Here is a 21,021-nt window from a genome sequence, read left to right on the forward strand (position 1 = left end):
TAGTTAGAAAACATTTCAGTAAATTTTACATGCTAAGAATAGCAATAGAAAATTGCAGGATTTGATTTTTGAAAACCATCAATCAACAGGCATAGGTCAACGTGAACTTACTTCCACTATTGTATTTTCGACCTTCATAAATTGATTGAAATGCAAAGTTTTCCTCCATAAGAAAAGGCCTGTTCCCTGTAATTTTAGGCTTAAGTTATAAGACCTCTCCCAAAACCTCAGATATTCATGCTACACTCTGATGAGCTCTGTGTGATGTATTAGATAGATACCTGTAATTGCTTGTGATAACTGTGGCTAAAAGACTTTTTTAATCCTGTGAGGTAAATATATAATTTTAAAACTGTGACAAAACATTTTGGTGCTGCTGCACACCCTCTGCTCCACACACCCTCATGCATTTATTGCTCTCCAAAATGTCAAATATACTAGGTCAAGTGGCAAAACGAACAGCTTCAGCAATCCCTTTTCCTTTCACAGTTGCTTAACAGTGGGGTTGGTTGGTTGGTTTGTTTGTTTGGGGATTTTTGGTGTTTGTTTTCGTCTGGGTTTTTTGTTGTTGTTTTTGGTTGTTTTGGTTTTTTATTCTGGCTTAGTCCAGATATGGACTCTCCTCAGGCAGAGGCATTGCTGCGTATTGACCTCAGCTGCAGTCTATTTGAAAACTCATCCATTGCTTCTTAATAAAGGACTGCTACCATTCACACTAATAAGAGACTAACAAAACTAGCATCAACCAGAAATTCTAGCAGTTCTGCTGTTAGCTTTTAATAGTGAAAACTTCCATTGGTATCTATTTGTTAAGCAAAGAGAAAAAAACCCACATTGTAACTATGATGAAGCTGAGACATCAGACTCATCACTGTACTGTGTTTGATATAAACCAGCCCTTCCAGAAAAGAAAACAAACAAACTAATAAATAAAAATAGCCAACAAAACAAATAGAACACTGTGTGTGTATCTTATGCCGTAGATGCACTGTTACCATGTCCTGAAGAAAAAAAATATCTAGTGCATTATGACACAGCCAACTAATTGGAACTACTGGGATTTAGAAAATGTCTCATCTAAAATAATTTATGCATATATGTTAATTACTTCTGATAAAAACAGCATATCTCAGTGTTAATAACTGCAGTAGTTCAAAATTGACAATTAAAAGGAAATCTGTATGTCTGTCATGTGACTTTAAACACATATTTGTAACATTAGAAAAAGAGATTATTAAAAAACAAAAGACTATACCTCATAATCATTCAACAATCGCTGCTCAGACAATGTACAGTCACAAGCATTTTTGAGAGAAGGTAAGCCTATATCTACTAATGAGTCAAAAGTGACAGCCATTCTCAGTATTAAAATTCAGTAAATAAGCAAATACGTAGGTACCCATGTCACAATTTGGAAAGAAAAATATCAGAACACATTGCAAAATCTACATCCTAGGCTGGTTTTCAACAGATATTTATAAATGTTATTTTGAATTTTTTAACATTTATGTCTGTTTATATCTGTTATCTTCCAGTAGACAAAATGTATTTGAAAGTTTTTATATGCTAACTATAGAACATACAAATCCATAGAGCTGCTAATCATTTCTTATATTCATCTTGAAATATTTTTCACAGCTGAAAATATACATACAGATATTATAAAGGAAATCTCACACTAAAGAAAGTATCTAGTTGACACTTTAGAAGACTAAACTCTTCTACACAGGCCTATATCCTTGTAACCATGATGTTGAGTTGTGACAGCGTTTAGTGATTCTGTTAAACCAACATTATGTACTCAAATTTCACTGCACAACAGGAAATACTGGAAAGAATGGAAGGAATTTCAAATTACTTTTTACTTAAAATAGAATTTCAAAATTGTTGTTCTCAGACAGTGGTAAACTACAGAGGAAAAACAGTGTATATAGTGGCAGAGCAAGCTTCTACATGATATGCTGAAAGCAGCCTTCGTAGGATAAACCTTTGATCAATGTCAACTCATTTAATGGGTGATTTATTAAGACTAAGAAGTGCCCTCATCTTAGATAGCATTTATGGTGCCTTGAATAGTAACGTGTAACTCTACTGACTGATCAGCAAGGAACCAATTAATGTTAAATATAGCACAGATATGTTAGAATACAGTCCATCTGATGTCTAAAGACTTACCCATTTTGAAATTGGCTGTTGATTTGTGATGCTAACTTTCCAGATATTTATGCAAAGTACATCTGTTAGATGTTTGCTGAGATAATTTAGAAAATAAACTAAAAGTACCATTAAAATACCACATAAGTGTTGAATGCTAACAGCTTCAAAGCATGAAGACCTAAACCTTAAACATTGACACCTTCCAGAAATATTAAAAGGCATTACCTAAGTATTTTCCATCTTTATTTCTTAAAATAACTTAATATACATTTATAGAGATTCAATCATATGGAATAATAATAGGTTTTGTCACTTAGGCTGATTTTGTTACTCCAAACCACAGACTTTTTAAAAAAACAATGTGAATGCAAATGCAACTGCTGTTAATCTAAGCAGTTTTTAAAACTAATGAAATATACGTACATAGATGTACAAGCACTCACACTGAAATTTACTTTTGTCTGCACGTTTATACTCAGAACATCCATGCACTAAAAAAAAAAAAAAAAAAAAAAAGATGCTGACATCCTTAATTATAGACAGGAGATGAACATCATCTCTTCAAAAGATGCTGTCACTTAGGGCCAGACCAATCTGCAGCAAGTCTTCTCCCTTATTATTTAATTCAATATTATAGCCAAGTAATTTTGACACCAAATACTTCACCATGTAATTTATTATGTTAATAAATGATGATATACTCTATCAGAGAAAATAAGATGGTAATTTGCTGCCTTGTTTCCCAAGTAGCTAGGTAATTATAAGGAAGAAAATACTATATTAGTATAATGTTCATTTTTCTTTTTTTTTTTTAAGAAAATTGAAAGAAGAGACAACTGGGTGCTATGTCACACATCATTCTCTAAGCAAAGGCTGTTTAGTCTTGTTTCCACCTCAGCCATACAGACAACAGTTAGAAAAGCCTGTGGCATAGCTAAGACTACATTATTATAAGTGGTTCATGTAACTCAAAGACAGCATTCTAAATCATCCTCAGTCCAAGTTGCAGAAAGAGTTTTCATTCCTATGTGATGAGGTTAAGATGTTGAGTTTCACTTTTAAACTAGAGAATGTAATTCAGATCACTTCATTAAAGTTTATAACAAATTCAAACTGTCAGAGAAAAACAGTTTTTGTGAAGTTCTCTCATCCGTAAGACAAGATTTTTAACTTCACTCTATTAAAATACTGCAGATTTGCAGTGATAGTGAATACTGTACAGAATTAATATGGAAATATGAGAGAAGATAAATACACTTGAGAAGGAAGAATTCAAAATAGTGTAGTAAACTGGTGGACGTTTACAAAAGAAGGCTACAGATAGTCTTCACTTAAATTACTACAACCCTGTATACATTCATTTTAGACACAGAGAAGGTAAAGTGCATTTAAAAATGTATGTCTCAAACTAGCTCCTCTTCAGATATATCAAAGACAATATTAATCTTCAGCATATTTACCACAGCTTTCTTACCTTAAATTAGACATAAAATGACAGTATTTGAAAAAAAAAAATTAAAAAAAAAATATTTGGAATGAATTTTCTAATAGCAATTTCCAGGTTGATAGATGCTAGAAAATGGATGCAAATATGCAGCTGATTCTTTTCTGAAAGATTCTCATTCATCCTCACCCTTTCGTAGTCCGCAGTCAAAACAGCCCAGTCTTTAGCTGTGCTGTGTAAAGCTATTTGTTTAAAAAGCTGCCAGTGTAAATGTCAGAAAAGTTAAATGGTGTCACAGGATCACCTCTGTCCTGGCCTTGAGAAACAGAAAGCACATAGGTGAAAGAGATACTAATCCATCACTGCATAGTTCTTTTCTTTTGTCCAGTAGGTATTTTCCTATTTTGCTTTTCTAATGCTTTTTCTCTCTTTACTTCATCCTCACTCCCACTCATTGTAGGAATAATGAAGAATTAGTCAGCCCCTTTTTCTTGGCAACCATTGCATGGCTATTTACTCAAAGAAATATTTAAGCAAGAACAAGAGAACAAAACCACTCCATTCCAATGCTGCTTGTTGTGAAATCTGTGGAAAATGTTCAAAAATAATGGTAGCACACCACCACTGAAGCATCCACGTTATTTAGATGCAGATCGAGAACTAGGACACAAAGTCTGGTGTTTAACTAACTATGACAGATATATTTTGATTAATGTGTTAGAAAATAACTTTATATAGAAACATATTTTAACAATTAAACAAAAAACAAAAAAACTAAAACAAAAAACAAACAAAACAGAAACAAAAACAACAACAAAAAAAGGATAAAAGAAAACAGTTTAAATTTTATTAAATGAACTAAGTGGAGCTCCACAGGGAACTATTAACTGAAAACTGCTAGATGCCCTTAAAAGACTGAACTTGAACAAACTCTTGAATTTCAGATGTAAACTTGATTTGTCCTTAATCTGGTTCCAGAAGCTGATCACATGCTGTCTCACCTGAAGTGATAATCCAACTAGGAGACAGGTATTTTTAATTTCTGAATGCTTTACAGAATCTTAAAAAGACCAATGTCTTTTATTTGGAAAAATGAAGCTTATAACATTTATTTCATAGTAAATACTAAGAGTACTAGTATTTTACCTATATTGAAAGTTACTATTGAATTGCTCAGACTAAATTACTTACTTACCTTAATGAAATAAATACATGTTTTGTATAACTATTGTCCTTATTCATACTTGTTCAATGACTTCGATCAACTTTATTATTTTTCCTAGTATGGCCAAAATCCAGGACCAAATATTTCAGTAGTAAAATGACCATAATTTTCAATAGAACGTTTGTGTGCATCACCAACGAAATTACTGAAATGAGTTAGATAAGTGTATTTTTTTGTTCATATATACATGAACAGGTATGTTTGTTTCACAGCTGTTAATAGGTTGCAAGTACAATATTCATCCTGTTCTAAAAATATTTACAGCATAGTTTGGCATATGTGATGGCAGAAAAAATGTTGGACAGCTTGATAGAATATGGCAATAGGACTTATGAATTAACAATTTATAGTGTAGGCTCTGCATGTGTGTTCATCTAGAAAATGTCCTCTTATCAGAAAAGCCTTCAATCCTCTCTACAACACAGAGTAACTTCAGTCAGCTCATTAAAATCTAAATTGAGCCATGACATAAACAAGCTTACAGACTGCTGAAATGAAAGCACGGAAATAAATCAATAAATCATAATTTAAAAAATCTTCTCTAAACCAGGCATTAACTAAAGCAAATTTAATTAAATGTAATATAAGTATATAAATAACTGATTTTGATCCTGAATCTACCTTTTCCTCTGCAACAGATAACTATTTTAATTGCCCTGGAACAATGGCATTAACTGTTGAAATAAAATAGAAACTGGAAGATTTAGATTCAGAGAGCAGCAAAGGGGATTGATAACTTTTCTGAAAATACTGTGTGACTGCCAAGGCATAATGATTTTAGATTCTGCATAGTTAACTTAGAATTACATATCCCTTGACCTCTCTAGTGTTATAGTTTTTCCCGAAATGACTTTTATTTTAAAACAAATGTGTAATTTTAACATGCAAAAAAATTGCATAGTCCTCCAGGATTAAAATTTAATGGCTTGTTTTTTGAAAAGTTTCTTAAGCTTGCATGAATTTCAATGGGATTTAGTGATAATTATAATTTTAAAACATGATGGAAAATATTCCACTCATTAAAGAGTTATTTAGATTCCATAACTGAAGTAACTACTGACTGATTTCAAACAGAAATTTTTAGCAGAAATGAAGTAGAACACTAAACTTTTCTTACCACGGGAATCTGAAATCTGCCCCATCAAAAACTGAATTTTCTGTAGATTATTTTACCACATGTGAATAAAGACACTCAGTGGGAGAAGCAACTTGTAAGACAACATGAACTCAAAAACCTTTTTCCCACTCAGTGTCATTTTAAGTTTTGTGCAGTTGTATTTACTTATTTGTGTACCATGTTTATTCTGTTACTGCAATACGCCCACCTTTCTCCCTGTAGAATGTCACACATTACTCTCTGGCAATTTTCACATACAAAGATGACCACTATGCAAAATTGAATAATGTCTCAAAACCGGCATTAAACAGAACATGTTGTGTTTGAGGTTATATAACTACATAATGCCTTATTATCAAAAGTAGTGACAGAAAAAAATATTTTAATGTATATACACCTATATGTATTTGTTAATTATTTGCTGGAAGTTTACTGCTGCATATTTGTGAGACAATGAGAATTCCATGAGAATCTACCATTCTAGAGAGTATCAATTCTTATATGGTTACGGTTCCTATATCCTTCTGACAGGTCTTCCCAACAAATATTGAGGAAAAATAAAACCCAGGGGAGCATGGTCATTCTAATTTCATACTTTGATATCAGACATATATTAGTAACAGCAAAGTAAGAAATGCAATTCTGTCATTAAGCCACATAATCAGAGGTCTTCTTAGTGCAGTCTTGCTGTTTATTCAATGAATCATAATGAATTTCAAGATACACAGTACAACTAAGTTATCATTGATTTCTGTCAACAACTTACTATTGTTATATAAGTCTGTTATTGAATACATCATCAATTAAACGTAAAAAATGCAGCATTTTTCTATTTGTTTTGCTTTTAAAATAAATTCCTTTCATATTTTTATTACTTGGGTTTATCTTGAGGTTCCTTCCAATCCCTAACATTCTGTGATTCAGTTGGTGAAAATCGTTTTTCCTGGTATATGCATGTGTTCAAGTGAACAGTTTTAATTTTCATTTTTCTTTTCTATTTTAAACACTTGCACAAACAATTAATCCTCACAACATCCCTGTGAGGTAGGCACTTAGGTTGTATAAAAAAAAAAACAAAAAAAAAGACTCAAGAGAAATTCACTGATTCAGCAAAGCCAAAACTAAGACAGTAACAAGGCAGTTGTATGCCTCACTCTAATTTCAGCCATGAAAATATACTGCCTCTTACCAGTTTCAGTAGCTTCTGTAAACCTTCTAAAATATTTCATATGATTATCACCCTCAGTCACTGTCATCAAAGATATTTTTCATAAGAAATGAGAAGGATACAGTAATTACTCTGTACACATGAAAATTTCATGGAATAATGTCCTCATTCCACAGATAAATACTAAAAAGCAGCCTTTTTGCATGAAACATTTGAGCATATTTAAAAATTTAGCCATTACAAAAATATAAATGTATTATATAAATATTTTAACAATAAAATATATGTAATGGTTACGTTTGGTTTTTTTTTTTTTAAAAAATGACTGTATTTCTTTGATCAATTCAAAAGAATATGTGCTGCTGTATCTACCTTATATATTTTAAAGGAAAATATGCTAATGTATAGTTTTTTGATTTGCTAGTAAAATTTTATGATGGATATACTCATCCTCTGTCATGGCAAGTGGTATGTCGCATAAAAAGCACAGTGACAGCAGAATGTTTTTATATAAATTACATGCATGCTCTTATTTCTTACTTGCTTATCAAAGGAAGAAATATATTCATTATACAAAAAGACTCATTTACAAGACAAAGTGAAGCCTGCTCTAGATCCATGCCAATATAAATGACTTACAGCTGATTACATCCATCAAGTTTAATATAAACCATAGTAATCTGAAAAGTGTGATCAGATGGAACAAGATTTAATATCGTACAAACCAAAGTTAACGTTTCTTTGATTGTTTCCATTAACTGCACAGCTATCCCAATCATTAGTTTTATATATACATTTTGTAACTTAATAGTAAAAAAGTCTAAAATTCACAATACACAGTACATTTAAGTAAGGACTGTATTGATGGAAAGTTTATTCATCATTGCTCATTTTTGCAACGATTTGTTTTCTTTTTTAAAAACACATTTGACCTTATATCAATTAGAAGTAACACTTCATGTATTTAAATTATCATTAGCCTATCAGTATGACCCCTCTGCAATCTAAATGCATTTTAAAATAATTTTTTAAAATATACATTTTTTTAAACACCACTAACACTTCCAAGATTACAGAAGAGTACATAATGCAACAACTTCCTTGAGATCAAATCTTATCTTTCTTCCTATAAAATCAAAAGCTTCAATGCCAATGAGCAGAGTCGTAGGAATGGCAAGGAAAAACTGCTATGTAAATGAAAAAGCAATCTCTGGTACCCTTCCAAAAGGGTAATACCCAGTACCTATTTTGGTCATAAACCTGGAATAGTGACATTTTATTTCTCTTTTATTTATGCAGTTATTGCATCATGTATAAACAAGAGGAAAAAAAAAAAAAAGATATATTTTATATACAACTAAAGAAATCAAAATCAGAAGACACAAAGTTGGTTCATAAAATAATGTTTTCATCCTTTCTTGCAAAAACTCCTTTGAGATTCAACCATGTGAAGAAGAAGTCATATGTGTGTATATATATATAGTGTCATAAGATATTTTTTAATCTCTTCCTAAAGTGGGTATAACATGTTATGGAGAAATTAAAAAAAACAATTGAAATTGGCGTGGGATGGGTAGTTTGAAAAAGACAGTTTTTCTGATTTACATGTTCACTGAACAAACTAGATGCATGGCAAACTGACATTTTTAATCTGGAAAATGTTATGGAAAAAAAATGAGGCAACAGAAATAAACACGAATTTTTCATTGCTGAGTTTTTCGTAATTAGCTGATTTATCTTAAGGGCAATTTTAAGACCAAAGCAGAGAGCTATTATATTAGAGTATAAAGCTTCTCCCACTTGCAGACAACAGGGTTTTCCTTAGTAATATCTGAAGAGTTGACACTGACCCTGAAGCTCTCATTGTTAGTAGGATGCTGTTAGTAGTAGCAGTTGCAAACATAAAGGTTTGCCAGTAACAACTCACAATTTGTGCATAGTTGAGTCTTCGAAACTGAGCAAATTTGCTCTCAAAATCTTGCCAGCGCTTGCTGAGCTGTATCAGGGTTGGCTCCACTGCTTTTGCAGCCCCATCCTTAGACAAGCGTTCAGCCTGCCTGTGCACCGCATTCAGATCTTCCTTCTTCTTCTCCAATTCTCCATCAATCTCCTAGTGAGCAAAACCAATACAGGGCCCAGGACAGTTAGCTAACTAGATCAATCAACTTAAAATTAGCAAAATACTTCTGTCAGAAATTCCACTTCCATTTTATTGTTACAGTTCAAATTTACAGCTGTTTCAAGTAATATTTTACATTTAAACAAAACAAAGTAACTGAAATTGAAAAACCTTCTTGAAGGTCAGCTGTAGAGATATTAACAGCTAGTATACACTGAAAATGAGTTGGCAAAGGCCAAGTTTCCACTTCCAGATTCTTGCTAGTACAGTGTGATGGGTAATTGGAGAAATAATTTTTCAATAAGGGTCAGCATATTTAGGACAAACAGTGTTTGGACAGCTTACAAATATATTATTTGATATATTACTTTGATATTTTACTTAACCCTTATTTTACTCTGTGGGAAACTCAACAGAGAATGAAGCAAAGAAAGACGATGCAAAATAAACCAGGAAAACCTTTGAAAGTATGTAAATATATTTATAGAGTTTGACAGTGACATATGAATATGTTCTGATGAAAATGAATGTGCTAACATGAGACAGAGGTCATCCATTTATCGGTAAGTCATTTGTTCATCTGGAACAAAGATACATAAAATCAATTAAAATTTTTACTAGAAAACATTTGATGTTTCTTAATACATTGCAAACTTTCAGTACTATAAAAAAAAAATTTGTTTAGTGTGTTTCAAATTATTTATGTAACATTCTGTATAACAAACAAATACAAGATACAGCACAACAAACAAATGTCAGTTTGAACACAGAAAATTAGGGTTTATTTTACTCAAAATAAAGAACTGAAATGATAATTTTCTGTGTCTATTTGAAAATTTGTTGCATTTGCTGCCTGTTAAATTGATAAACTATCACTCAGAAAGATCCACCATTGCCACCCCAAAACATTACCTTTAGCTTCTGCTCATCTTTGTTGTCTGGTAGACTGGCTAACTTTTTCTCAATGTCATCCAGCCATGTCATTAGGTCATCAGCCTGCCTCTTGTACTGATACCATTGATGAGAAATCTCTAAAGCCTTTTTTCTTCTTTGAGATCTCAAGTCCTGTTCACAGTGCAGACATTATTAGAATATGAATTAAAGGCTTATAAAATATGAACTGGCATGTGTGCACACTGAAGGGAAAAAAGGCACACAAGGCCACTATTAGTTTTAATTAAACCTTGATATTTAAATATAGTATAAAAGCATCTGAATGCAGCATATTTTCTTCAGTTTAACAGTCTAAAAGTAACTGAACACAGCATATTTTCATCAGTTTAACAGATTATTTTTTTTCTTTTAAAGGAGCTTACCTAGTTCAGGGTTGTTCATGTGTTGAAGAAATGACTGAGAAAGTCACCAATATTCAGAAAAGTTAAGACTCTTACATAAATGTCAATATTTTATATAAAACACTACTGCTTAGAATACTCACTGGACAGATGGAAACACAACCCACTTAGTATTTAGCCATAAGTGGGCTTCCTGTGTTTTGTGGTCTCCTGTGAAATTCTAGCCTGCATGCAAATTCTGTAGCTATTCAAAAGAAAATCATTTCAATGCAGAAATGTATGCAAAGACAGGTTTCCTTTTTCTAAATTACCATTTACATAACAAATGCTTTGTGTTTGTGACTTAGCTTTATAAAATTATTAAAGCCTCTCTTTAACAGGAAGTTAAAAAATGTTATTTTATTTCTTATAACCAATATTAAATATATTACATTTGCATATGCTTTGCCTAAGTTCACTCATACAGAATCCAGAAAATCTTTTCACTACTATAATTTCTTATTAAGAAGTAAATTTTTAAAAATACTGGTACATTCTATATAAAAAGATGAATTTACTTCAGTGATTCTGGAATTTTATCTGGCAAGGTTGAATGCCTTAAATGAGTCACATGAAGGGAAATCAATCACTCTGTTCCATAAAAACAGCCATTAAGGATCTGATAACAGTGTAGTTCTAGAAACACTTTTCTTGCTTCTTCTGTCCATAAAAAAATATTAATTACTTCCATTTCACTTGGAACAGTCAAAGACACAGTGAATAGATGTCAAGGTTTTGGGTTTTTTTGGTGGGTTTTTTTGTTTGTTTTTTTTAAATGTGGACAAAACAATGGTATATTCCAGCTCTTCTTTTACTGAAGGCACACAGATCTGCAAAACTAAAAACGAGAATGGAGACCACAGGAAAGGAAAGATGCTGCTTAAAAATAAGCAATAATAAAACGTAATCATGTTATGTTCCCCAAGCCAAAAACAACTTAAAAAAAAACTTTCAAAAGAAAGAAAAATTCTGCTTGCCAAAAAGATGAAAAAATCTTCTACAGTAGCCAGAGCCTGCTGCTCCAGATAGGCGAACAAGGTGACTTTTCAACTCTAAGATTTTACTTTCCCTACTTTTATCTTTTCCTGGAAAGACAACACTCCAAATAGGTCTCACTGTGGATGTTTCTAGAAATAGTATCATACACTTATACCTCCAGGAGTGTGGTGTAACAGAATATTGATATCTGACTTTGGTTTTCAGCCTCTTAGATACCGGGTCTATTGGTACTACCACCTACCCTGTTTTAAAGAGGCCAAAGCCACTTTTCCCACTGAAAGAGCATAGCTTGTAAATCTTTTACTAAAGCATAAAAGAACTTATTGCCAGAAGTATGTTCTACAACTGAAAATGTAAGTTTGTGAAAACTGATTCTAACTAAGGTCTTGACTGCTGTTGCATTAAAAACGTGTAATGTGTTAAAAAATGAATTATTATTAAAGAAATCATTGTAGTCCCTGAGAGTCACATGGTTGTAACACTGAAGACAAAACAGTACTTGTTAAGATGGAGATTTAAAATGTCTTTTCCAAGGCATCACGTCAAGTATATAAGAAAATATATGTTTATAGCCAAATAGTTTTAAATTTCTCTCCAAATAGTAATGAAGATTCATTTAACAGAACAATGTCCTAAAATTAAGAAAAAATTGTTTTAGTAGCATGTGCTTATAATTGTAGCTCCTATACCTTGAGAGCATTATGTTTACTCTGCAACAGCTGCTGTTTTATCTTTATCTCCTCCCGTTTTCTCTCATCTGTGACTCTCTTTTGAAGTGTCTCGCTCCTTTGCAGCAATTCTTTCACCGTGCTCTCATCATCTTCACTCTGATTAAAAAAAAATAACAGGTAATGGGCACTTTAATCTAATTATTACGTAAGTACTAGGAGATACAGACATATAAAAACTACACTTCCTCTGCTAAGATAATCATCTTGCAATGACTTTCTGTTCTACACTGAAGACAAAATAGCTTTTACTTGCTTTCTACAACACATGTGGACACTTGGGGGGAACAAGTAGAACAGTACACGAAAACCAACAGATGACTGATATTAGATTTTACATAGCATCCAGGATAGTAGGATGAAAACTTTGAAGGCAAAAGTGTAAAATACATTTTACTATAAAACAAAAATAATAAAAATATCTAAAATAATCTAAAGCACTGTCAGTAGTCAACTGAAATTGCCAGTATGCTAGGAGACCATGTAATTCCTGACCATTTTGTGTATCATCACAATGCAATACAGCAATTCTGGACAGCAAAATGATACCACTATACTTTTTACATAGAAGTTGAACCTATGCCACAGCTTCTGGGAGTGTATCTCTTGAACCATGTTAAATATTTTTTGCAAAGAAAGGGAACAAAGTATGCTAAAGTAGTGGAAACTGTGCTGTCAAACCTGATTCACTTAGAATTTACGACTGCAGTACATACTGCCTTAAATTTTAATTTTCCTGCACTATAAAAAGAGAAAAAATAAGGTCCTGTAAAGATTCCTTTCAGCATTGATATAAAAAAGCTATCTTTGAACTCCTTAAAGAAGAAAAAAAGAAGAATATTGCTTATAAAGAAACGTATATTTGATCTTGATAAGGATTCGCAAAGAGAAGGTCCTAGAGATGAATCTCTGTTATTTGCCAGCCAAGAAATGTCATCCCTCTGAAAATCACTCTGGAGAAAACACAGCACAGTGCCAATAGTAAAGTACACCTGTATTTCACTCCTCTCCTTTTTTTTTTTTTCCTTTTCTTTTTCTTTTCTTTTTTCCCCCTAATATGCATAAACGGTTTTACTGCTTGCAAAGAGCAAACACGAGTAATAAAGCTTATCATAGTCACAGAAACTATTTACAATAAATAGTCAAATCAAATCTGTTACGAACTGATCGGCAAGTGGCATTTCTTTCAATTGTCATTGCCTAGTATTTGTTTTTAGCGAATGTCAACTTCTACTATATTGCCCATTTAGATACATCATTCTGAGCTTTCTTGGTCTTTATATTGCTACAGAGATTTTAATATTCATTCCCTACTCTGTAATATTGCTGGGTACTAGTATAGGACCTGTAGATAACACCTCTGTTTTCTTTGTATTTTCTCAACAGTCAAAAAATGTTTTTCTGATAAACTAGCAATTAACTTATCACTAAATCTTTTAGTTAATGCTAACTTGGGAGTTTCGACTTTATAATATACTAGCACAGTAAAATTCTGTCCAAGACATATCTAAAGATCCTAACACAAATATAGAAGTTTCTAATTTTCACTTAGGTTTTTTCATCTCCCTCCCTACTTCACTCAGACTTCCATTTCAACCAAATTACCATATCTTTATTGAAGTCTTCCTCTTTCAGATTCACCCCCTGCTGAATTTCAGCCTCCAGTGGTTCAAGCAATTTTTGTATATCGATGTCAAATTGCTCCAATTCCTTTGAAGGAATGAAGGGCTAAAAATGGGAGAAATACAAAGAATATTTATTTAAATCACATACTTATTAGCAACATAAGTGAAAAGAGACATCTGTTCTACCTCCCATTGTTAAAACAGTGGTAGACTTTCCATCATGTGGAAAAATATCTACACTATACAACTCAAAGTACCCAAAGAGGCAAGTAAAGATAAATACTTAACAATAGCAGAATTTCCACATAAGAAAACATAAGAATTCTATAGTTAGTTAAAACAAACAAAACCAAACAATCAGAAATCTCATGTTTCTGTATGAGAACAGGTTCAGATAAACAGTATAACATTAAAAAAAAAAATGTCTAAAAAATTAAATGTTGACACTACTTTTCTATATCTGGTTTGTCAGAAATTATATAGCAACAAGCAACCCATTCAGATGAAAAACTACCTACGACTACCAATTGAGAAAAATTTCATGATAATTTGTTTCAGTGCTTTGAAATAATTTCTTTCTCACAAAGAACAGCAAAAATGCCAGGTGAATTATACAAACCAAAAGACAGATAATCTTTGTATAAGATATTCCCCAAAAATGTTTTGTAACATATTAAAAAAAAAAAAAAAATCAACAACAAAACTGAAAGAGTTGTGTTTCCAAAAAGCCTTAGCAAAAATTCAGGACCAAAAACCCTCAAACAAATCTGACAGAATTCCTCCAAAATGAATCACACTATAATTACAGTGTTTTAGTTCAGCTTTCAGTTTTAAATCTAAAACAAGCAGCACTTATTAACAATAATACAGCACCCTTTATCTACTTGATGCCTGTGGATAATTTAATGTGCAATATGCAATGCGTTATTAAGTGCATTGGAAAGGATCAACAGAAAAAGCTTTAAATGCAAGAACAACCAACAAATTCTCAATGCATAAAATTAAGATTTGAAGGTAATTAATGCTTTATGATGTTCTAGTAACTCCTGGACATATAACAGCCTTCTTGCTAAAGACATAAGCACATTACATTCTAATCAGTTGTCTTTAATCTTCCCTCCAGTACAACAGGTATTTCTTTTAAAGCAATTGTTTGTAATGATGATGATAACAATCAGACTTAATCAGCTAAAACAAAAGATACTAGACATCATATATTCTCATCTGTTCCACAGATGACCTGGGAGAATAAGGTCAAAATGCCTTCATTGTATCTGATTGATTATTTTAATGACAAAGATTTTGTTCACTTATGAACATTTATGGAAATACAATAATGTATGATATTTGTAGAGAATAATACTATATTCACAAATTTTCTTTAAGCTCAGAATTACAGTCAGCAAGTACTTCAACTGAGGTAGAGATAATAGCAAACTACACAGTAAGTTAAATGCTCTGAAGGATGTGTTCAAAAGTACTTAAATCTCAATAAAAGACAAATCAACTAATAAAATTGAAATATAAAATTACTAATCACTGAAAAGTGCTAAAAACAATAACAAAAAGAAAAAATGGAGGAAAAATACTAAACAAAATTCCAATAATTGAATGATTTTCAAAGACCACTTGAAAATGTTAAATTTCATTTTAGGACACGATGAATATTTTGGTAATTAAGGACACAACAATTACGTACTAACATTTACTGAATTCACAGGTTACTTCTTACGTACTTCACTGTTGTATTGATCACTGTTAGTATGTGAAAAAATATAGCTACCTTGAAAACAGATGAGAATTGATTGAAAATAGATTATGAGAGCTCACTGTCCTCTTGAATTGATATTTTCATGTTGTTCACAAAGCGTATGAAAAAACCACAAACATTTAGGAAGCATAATATCGCCCCATAATAATAATAATTTTTCAGCCCATAAAACAGAAATCATGACTAAGGGAAGGGCAGTTACCCACATTACACCAGTGAACAGAACGTGGCACCCAGCAATTCAGTCCTTTAGCCAAATGCATAACAGCAAGTCAGTAGTACCACCAAGAATTCAGACAAGCCTTTTCCTCTCTATCTTATATAATACCTGTAAGTATAGATATCCTTTGTAAATCATACCCTGGCTGTCCATTCCTCAAGGTCGTGGAAAAGGTCCTCTAAATTCTAATATACTGTTAAAATTATGTGCTGTACTTATTTCTCTCATCTTGCCAGGTACATAATGTATAAAGCTTAGTGAGGTGCTTCCATTCCAGTTCATCTTGCCTGTACAATCATGAATAGGAGAACACTCATGAGAGAAGTTTGCCAGGTGGAAAATGTTTGCAGGCTGTGTTCTGAAGATACTTCATCTTGATAAGCATCTTTTTCCTCTTCTTTGAGTGAGCCCACAACATGCAATGTGAACAGTTAATCCATGATAAATCACCTACAGGCAGTCTCATCGCTCCCTAAGACAAGTGATAAAGTCACACAACCCTATCAAAGGCTGCACCAGCCCTGTATGCTTACAGTGCAGTGGAAGTGCAAGGTAAAAATGAGAAGGAAATCCAGACTGCAGAGAGCAGAGGTTCAGAACAAAAACATCACACAACACAGTTGTTTGGGCTTTGTGCCAAGATGTTCTCTGTCTACAGTTTGTATTTCTGTAAGAAGTAAGTGAGAAACACACTGGAATGGCTTAAGTACTAATGTGGCCAATAGAAAAAAAAAAAAAAAAAAAGAAAGATATGGTCTTTATTCATAGGACATACTTTTTTTCTGTTCAGAAATGAAACTTAAATAAACTCAAATATCCACAAAGAATGTGGTGATTACACATGGTATTGAGCCCTGCGTAAGCCCTGGACAGCTAATGAAAACCATGTCTCTTTGCTTATGTTTTTTGCAAAGCTTATTTCCTGCTCTGCCACTGATCCTCTGTGCATTCATTTCCAGTACTGTTAGACTAGCCAGAAAAAAGAGTTAAGATCAGGGTTCATGCATTCCCATTATCCTATACACCAACCCGTATGGCTGTCTGCTCTAATCTGCCAAATAGCTCTCTGCAATAAAGGCAGCAAATACAATTCAGAAGCCATAAGTAAAAATTACCTAATCCATACTGAATTCAGATTCAGTTGTCAAACTAGTTGTACAGATGAGCAGATGAAGTATAATTGATACAATCTGTGTATATCTGTCTGTCTATCCGTGTATCTCCAATCCTTTTGATTCACAGCCTCATAAGAAAAGACTGGGTGTATTTAATGAAAAATTAGCCCCCACAAGCCAATCTATGTTAAAAAAAAAGACTACTCTCCTACTTTGAGAAGACTGAGAATCTTACTGATTCTCAGATGCTGGTGAATCTTTATAAGATAATGAAGTAAGTAATCATTGTTATATTCATAGGAAGTCAGAGAATACTTCTAATTGTGAATCAGCGAAAAAAGACCTCAATGCCAAAAAACCCCAAACCTTCACACTTAAAAAACATTATTGCTATTTGTTTTCCTTTAAAAGTTTATTTTTTGAGAAACTGCAGCCTGCTATGCAGTTAGAACTGTGCACCTTATATAAATACCATTTTGTATGCATCTCCATATGGTGCTCCTACCTTTCCACTCTTAATTCTTTGTGATAAAGTTGCAAATCGCTGGTTGAGCTCTGACAGTTTAGGCTCTATTATTTTCTTGCAGTGATCTCCATGGTTTGTCATCAAGTCTGCTGCCTGGGCACGCACAGAGTCCACCTTTGGATGCATGTCATTCAGCTCAGCCTTTAAGCGCTACAGTCCGTGAGCAAGAGACAGGGCTTGAAGTTAGTAATAAATGCAAAGAGAGAGAAAGAGAGAGAGAGAGAGTGTGCAAAGGAATAGGGAGCAAAACCACAAAGCAAATTCAGAGAACTATGCATGAGTGTGTAAGTCCAGTCGAAATACATTAGATAACATTCTCATTCATATTCCTCAGTTTTATAGCAGGAATGTATCTACATGTCTGTTTTAATATCTCCTAGAATAAATTAATGGTGAACGTTATTTCTAGACATGTTCTCATCTGCAATAACACAACCCTCAGCATATTTCAAGATGTTATTTTATTTTATGCTAAATTATTTTATTTTTAGAAGAGCTGCTAACTCATGTATTATAGAACTGGATGTCTAGTTATTGCTTTCATTACTGTTCATGCCCATAGTCAAAGCAGGGAATTAAGATCTATAAATCTATCGCAAATTACAAAAAACTGAGGGCAAATAACTTTCTTCTCTGCAACAGTAATCGTAACAGTAGATCTCAGTACAGGCAGAGGTCAAAAAAGATAGCCTGACATTCAGAAATCATAAACAAGAGTTGGGCATTAAGAATTACATTTCACTGTCTGTATGAAATGCCTTTGTGAAACACAAATATATATACCTGTATTGATGGCAATCGTACTTTGTACCTGATGGTGGCAAAATTGTTCATTCAACTATAAAAGTCTGTCCTGTAATCCTGCTGAGATCAATGAGGCATTGATTTATGCTCTGCATTGGAATTTGTAAAGTTTTACTTTAGTAAATTGTATCATTATGCTAGTGCCAGCAACGTAATTCTGATTTTGATTTGCAGACTGTTCCTCAGAGACTACATACTGACCATGGAGTTCAATATAAAGTAAAACTTCACACTGATTTCAGAAAAAAAAAATCCAAACAGATATTAATTCTAAATTGTTTAATCTTAACAAAGAAGATATTTTAAATGAGATACTTTAAAACTCACATCTGTCTTGCAAGTTAGTTTTTCATCAGTTGATCAAATGATACAATGAGCCATTAGCCATTATAAAATCTTCTGACCAATACACTAACCCATTATTATACAGCTAGTTCACCACACAATATTCTTGTCTATAGTGGTCTGGCATCAACATAAACAATGTTTATAGAACCAAAACAATCATAAGACAGAGATATCAAACACAGATAAAACAGATATCAGAAAAGTATCACAGAAAAACAGAAAAAGAATTAGAAATTAAGGACATGGAAAAAAAGGATTTTGTTCAATCAGATGTGTTTAAGGACAATTTTCCAGCAAATACAGGTTTAGTAAGTTGCTATTCTACTCACCAGGAAGTCCCCAAGACTTACAATAATATACCTGGTTTTATTTCTGCAGGGATTTAACTTTCGCAGTGCAGTGCAAATTTAATAAGTAATCTACAAGCTGCCAGAGGGTAGCTTTATCACAGAAAAAAATAGTGTTAACAAATTTGTGATACCTTTCAAAATATGCTGGTTTTGACACATTCCTTTTTAGAATAAAATTAATGCTTTCCAAAAAATCACATTTTTTTTTTTTTTTACCTTAAGACTTTCCTCTTTTTGCTGGGGCTTTTTTTTATCAGATTCATCCAACAGTATTTCAGCACGATATATCCAAGTTGTGACATTAGCTACATTCTGATCAAAAGCCTCCATGTGCTTTTGATATTCCTGTATGTGGAAAACGTAAATACTGCATACAAAGAAAGTAATCAGAACGGAAATAATAGCTGTAATTATGCCAACTTTGGCAAGCATGCTTACATTATGAAATTAAACTTATTTTCTACAGTAACTGCTTGTTCTGTGAAGCATATAATCTGTTGTTTGTTTGCTCTCACTTGATAGATTACATTTCTTTAAAAAGACATTTTAGTAGTAGGCAGGAGGGTGAGGGAATCACAGTGAGACATAGGTGTCTGCAGCTCAGCCAGGATGCTAAGAGGTACAGGAAGCTGACAGCCAGGTCTACTGGAGGTGAAAGGAAGAGTTTCCCAAGAACCAGGTGCAGAACTCATTTCAGAAAGCCACTGCATTGATTGAAACTAAGGTGGAAACAAGGACGTACTTGCAAAATTACAATCAAAAATGAGAGATTTGTATATAAAACCCTTATTTGCATTTCACCTAACTTCTCAGCTTTGAGACTCTGCTTTTTAAAAATATATTCTAGTGTATATTCTGATAAATATTTCTTTTTTGTCCATAATTTAAAAACCTTTGGTCTGTTTCATGAGCTTACTAGAATGAGGTCTACGTGTATCCACCTCAGAACTCCAAGTGAACTAAGTGTTGTTTGGCATAATACTAAGTAATACTTTTTAATGGCCAAAAGGAATTGCTCAATGCAGTTGTTACTACTTGCACAGTACCAAAATATCCATATTCAGTCTGTGTTTATAAGTTTGCCAACTGTGGCAAACAGGCCTACATTATGAAAATAAACTTACTCATTTTATACAGTAACTGTAGAATACAAAGCAGAGAGAAAGTAGATGAATATATAACTATACTAGTATATAAGTTCCATTATATGTTTCTTATAATCAATTCCCCATTGAAGCTGAGCACCTATAACATCATATTGAACGAAATGCTTAAGTTTTCCAAATAAAACAGGCACGATCAGGTGTTTGCACTTGTATCCTACATACAGCCAACGAAGTCCTGTAGTGATGCTGTACATCCATCATAGAAACATTTGTAAAGTAGCCACTCTAGCTGCCCTCTAACACATCAAGCTCTGAAAAGTCATGATAAAGGTGAACACACCCCCAAAAACCACTTCAGCTTCTCTGGGTTGAAATTTCATTCCCATTCTCTCAGCACTTGATACAGCATACAAAATCTCCCAAAACATTCTGTCAGTCAAATAGTTAAGACTCTTCCATGTTTAAGGGTTCAAGCTGTCATCTCTTCATAGCAGAAAAAAATTTAAGGGAGAATGTAGTTAGGTGATTATCAGCAGTTCAAAGTAGCTGGGGCTCCTGAATCTGAATTAAATGTGGTTTAGGGATTTTACTTTGGATTAAGTTTAATCTGGTGCCCTTAATTAAGTATCCCAGACAAAACAGGCACCACAAAACATGCAAATCACGCAGTTCTGAAAGACCAAATCATAGTCCTTAAGCACATTAGCTGTGCACCCTGAGCTTCTGATTTAGTTACCTCTGAAATGAATCTAGTTCACACACAATAAAGCTATCCTATGGACCAAACCAATATGCAAGTGTGACCTTAGTTCCAAATGGACTATTGCAAACAGAAATGGCAATGTAGCCAAAAGTAGTTGAGGTT

At 32.9% G+C, this 21,021-nt stretch overlaps 1 protein-coding gene across 5 annotated transcripts in view; it reads right to left on the reverse strand.

Moving 5' to 3' along the window:
* The window catches only part of DMD (dystrophin), a gene marked incomplete at both ends in the record, with an annotated part of 1,256,016 nt that overhangs the window by 645,687 nt on the left and 589,308 nt on the right, over positions 1 to 21,021 (reverse strand). For all 5 annotated transcript variants that reach the window (XM_080362523.1, XM_080362521.1, XM_080362520.1 and 2 more), the window contains 6 exons: positions 9,039 to 9,221; positions 10,143 to 10,295; positions 12,253 to 12,390; positions 13,897 to 14,019; positions 17,528 to 17,698; positions 19,267 to 19,395. In XM_080362523.1, the coding sequence (XP_080218649.1) occupies positions 9,039 to 9,221; positions 10,143 to 10,295; positions 12,253 to 12,390; positions 13,897 to 14,019; positions 17,528 to 17,698; positions 19,267 to 19,395 (897 nt within the window). The remainder of the gene's footprint in view (positions 1 to 9,038; positions 9,222 to 10,142; positions 10,296 to 12,252; positions 12,391 to 13,896; positions 14,020 to 17,527; positions 17,699 to 19,266; positions 19,396 to 21,021) is intronic.

This window comes from Nesoenas mayeri (genome assembly GCF_963082525.1).
Source record: "Nesoenas mayeri genome assembly, chromosome: 1".
NCBI lineage: Eukaryota > Metazoa > Chordata > Aves > Columbiformes > Columbidae > Nesoenas > Nesoenas mayeri.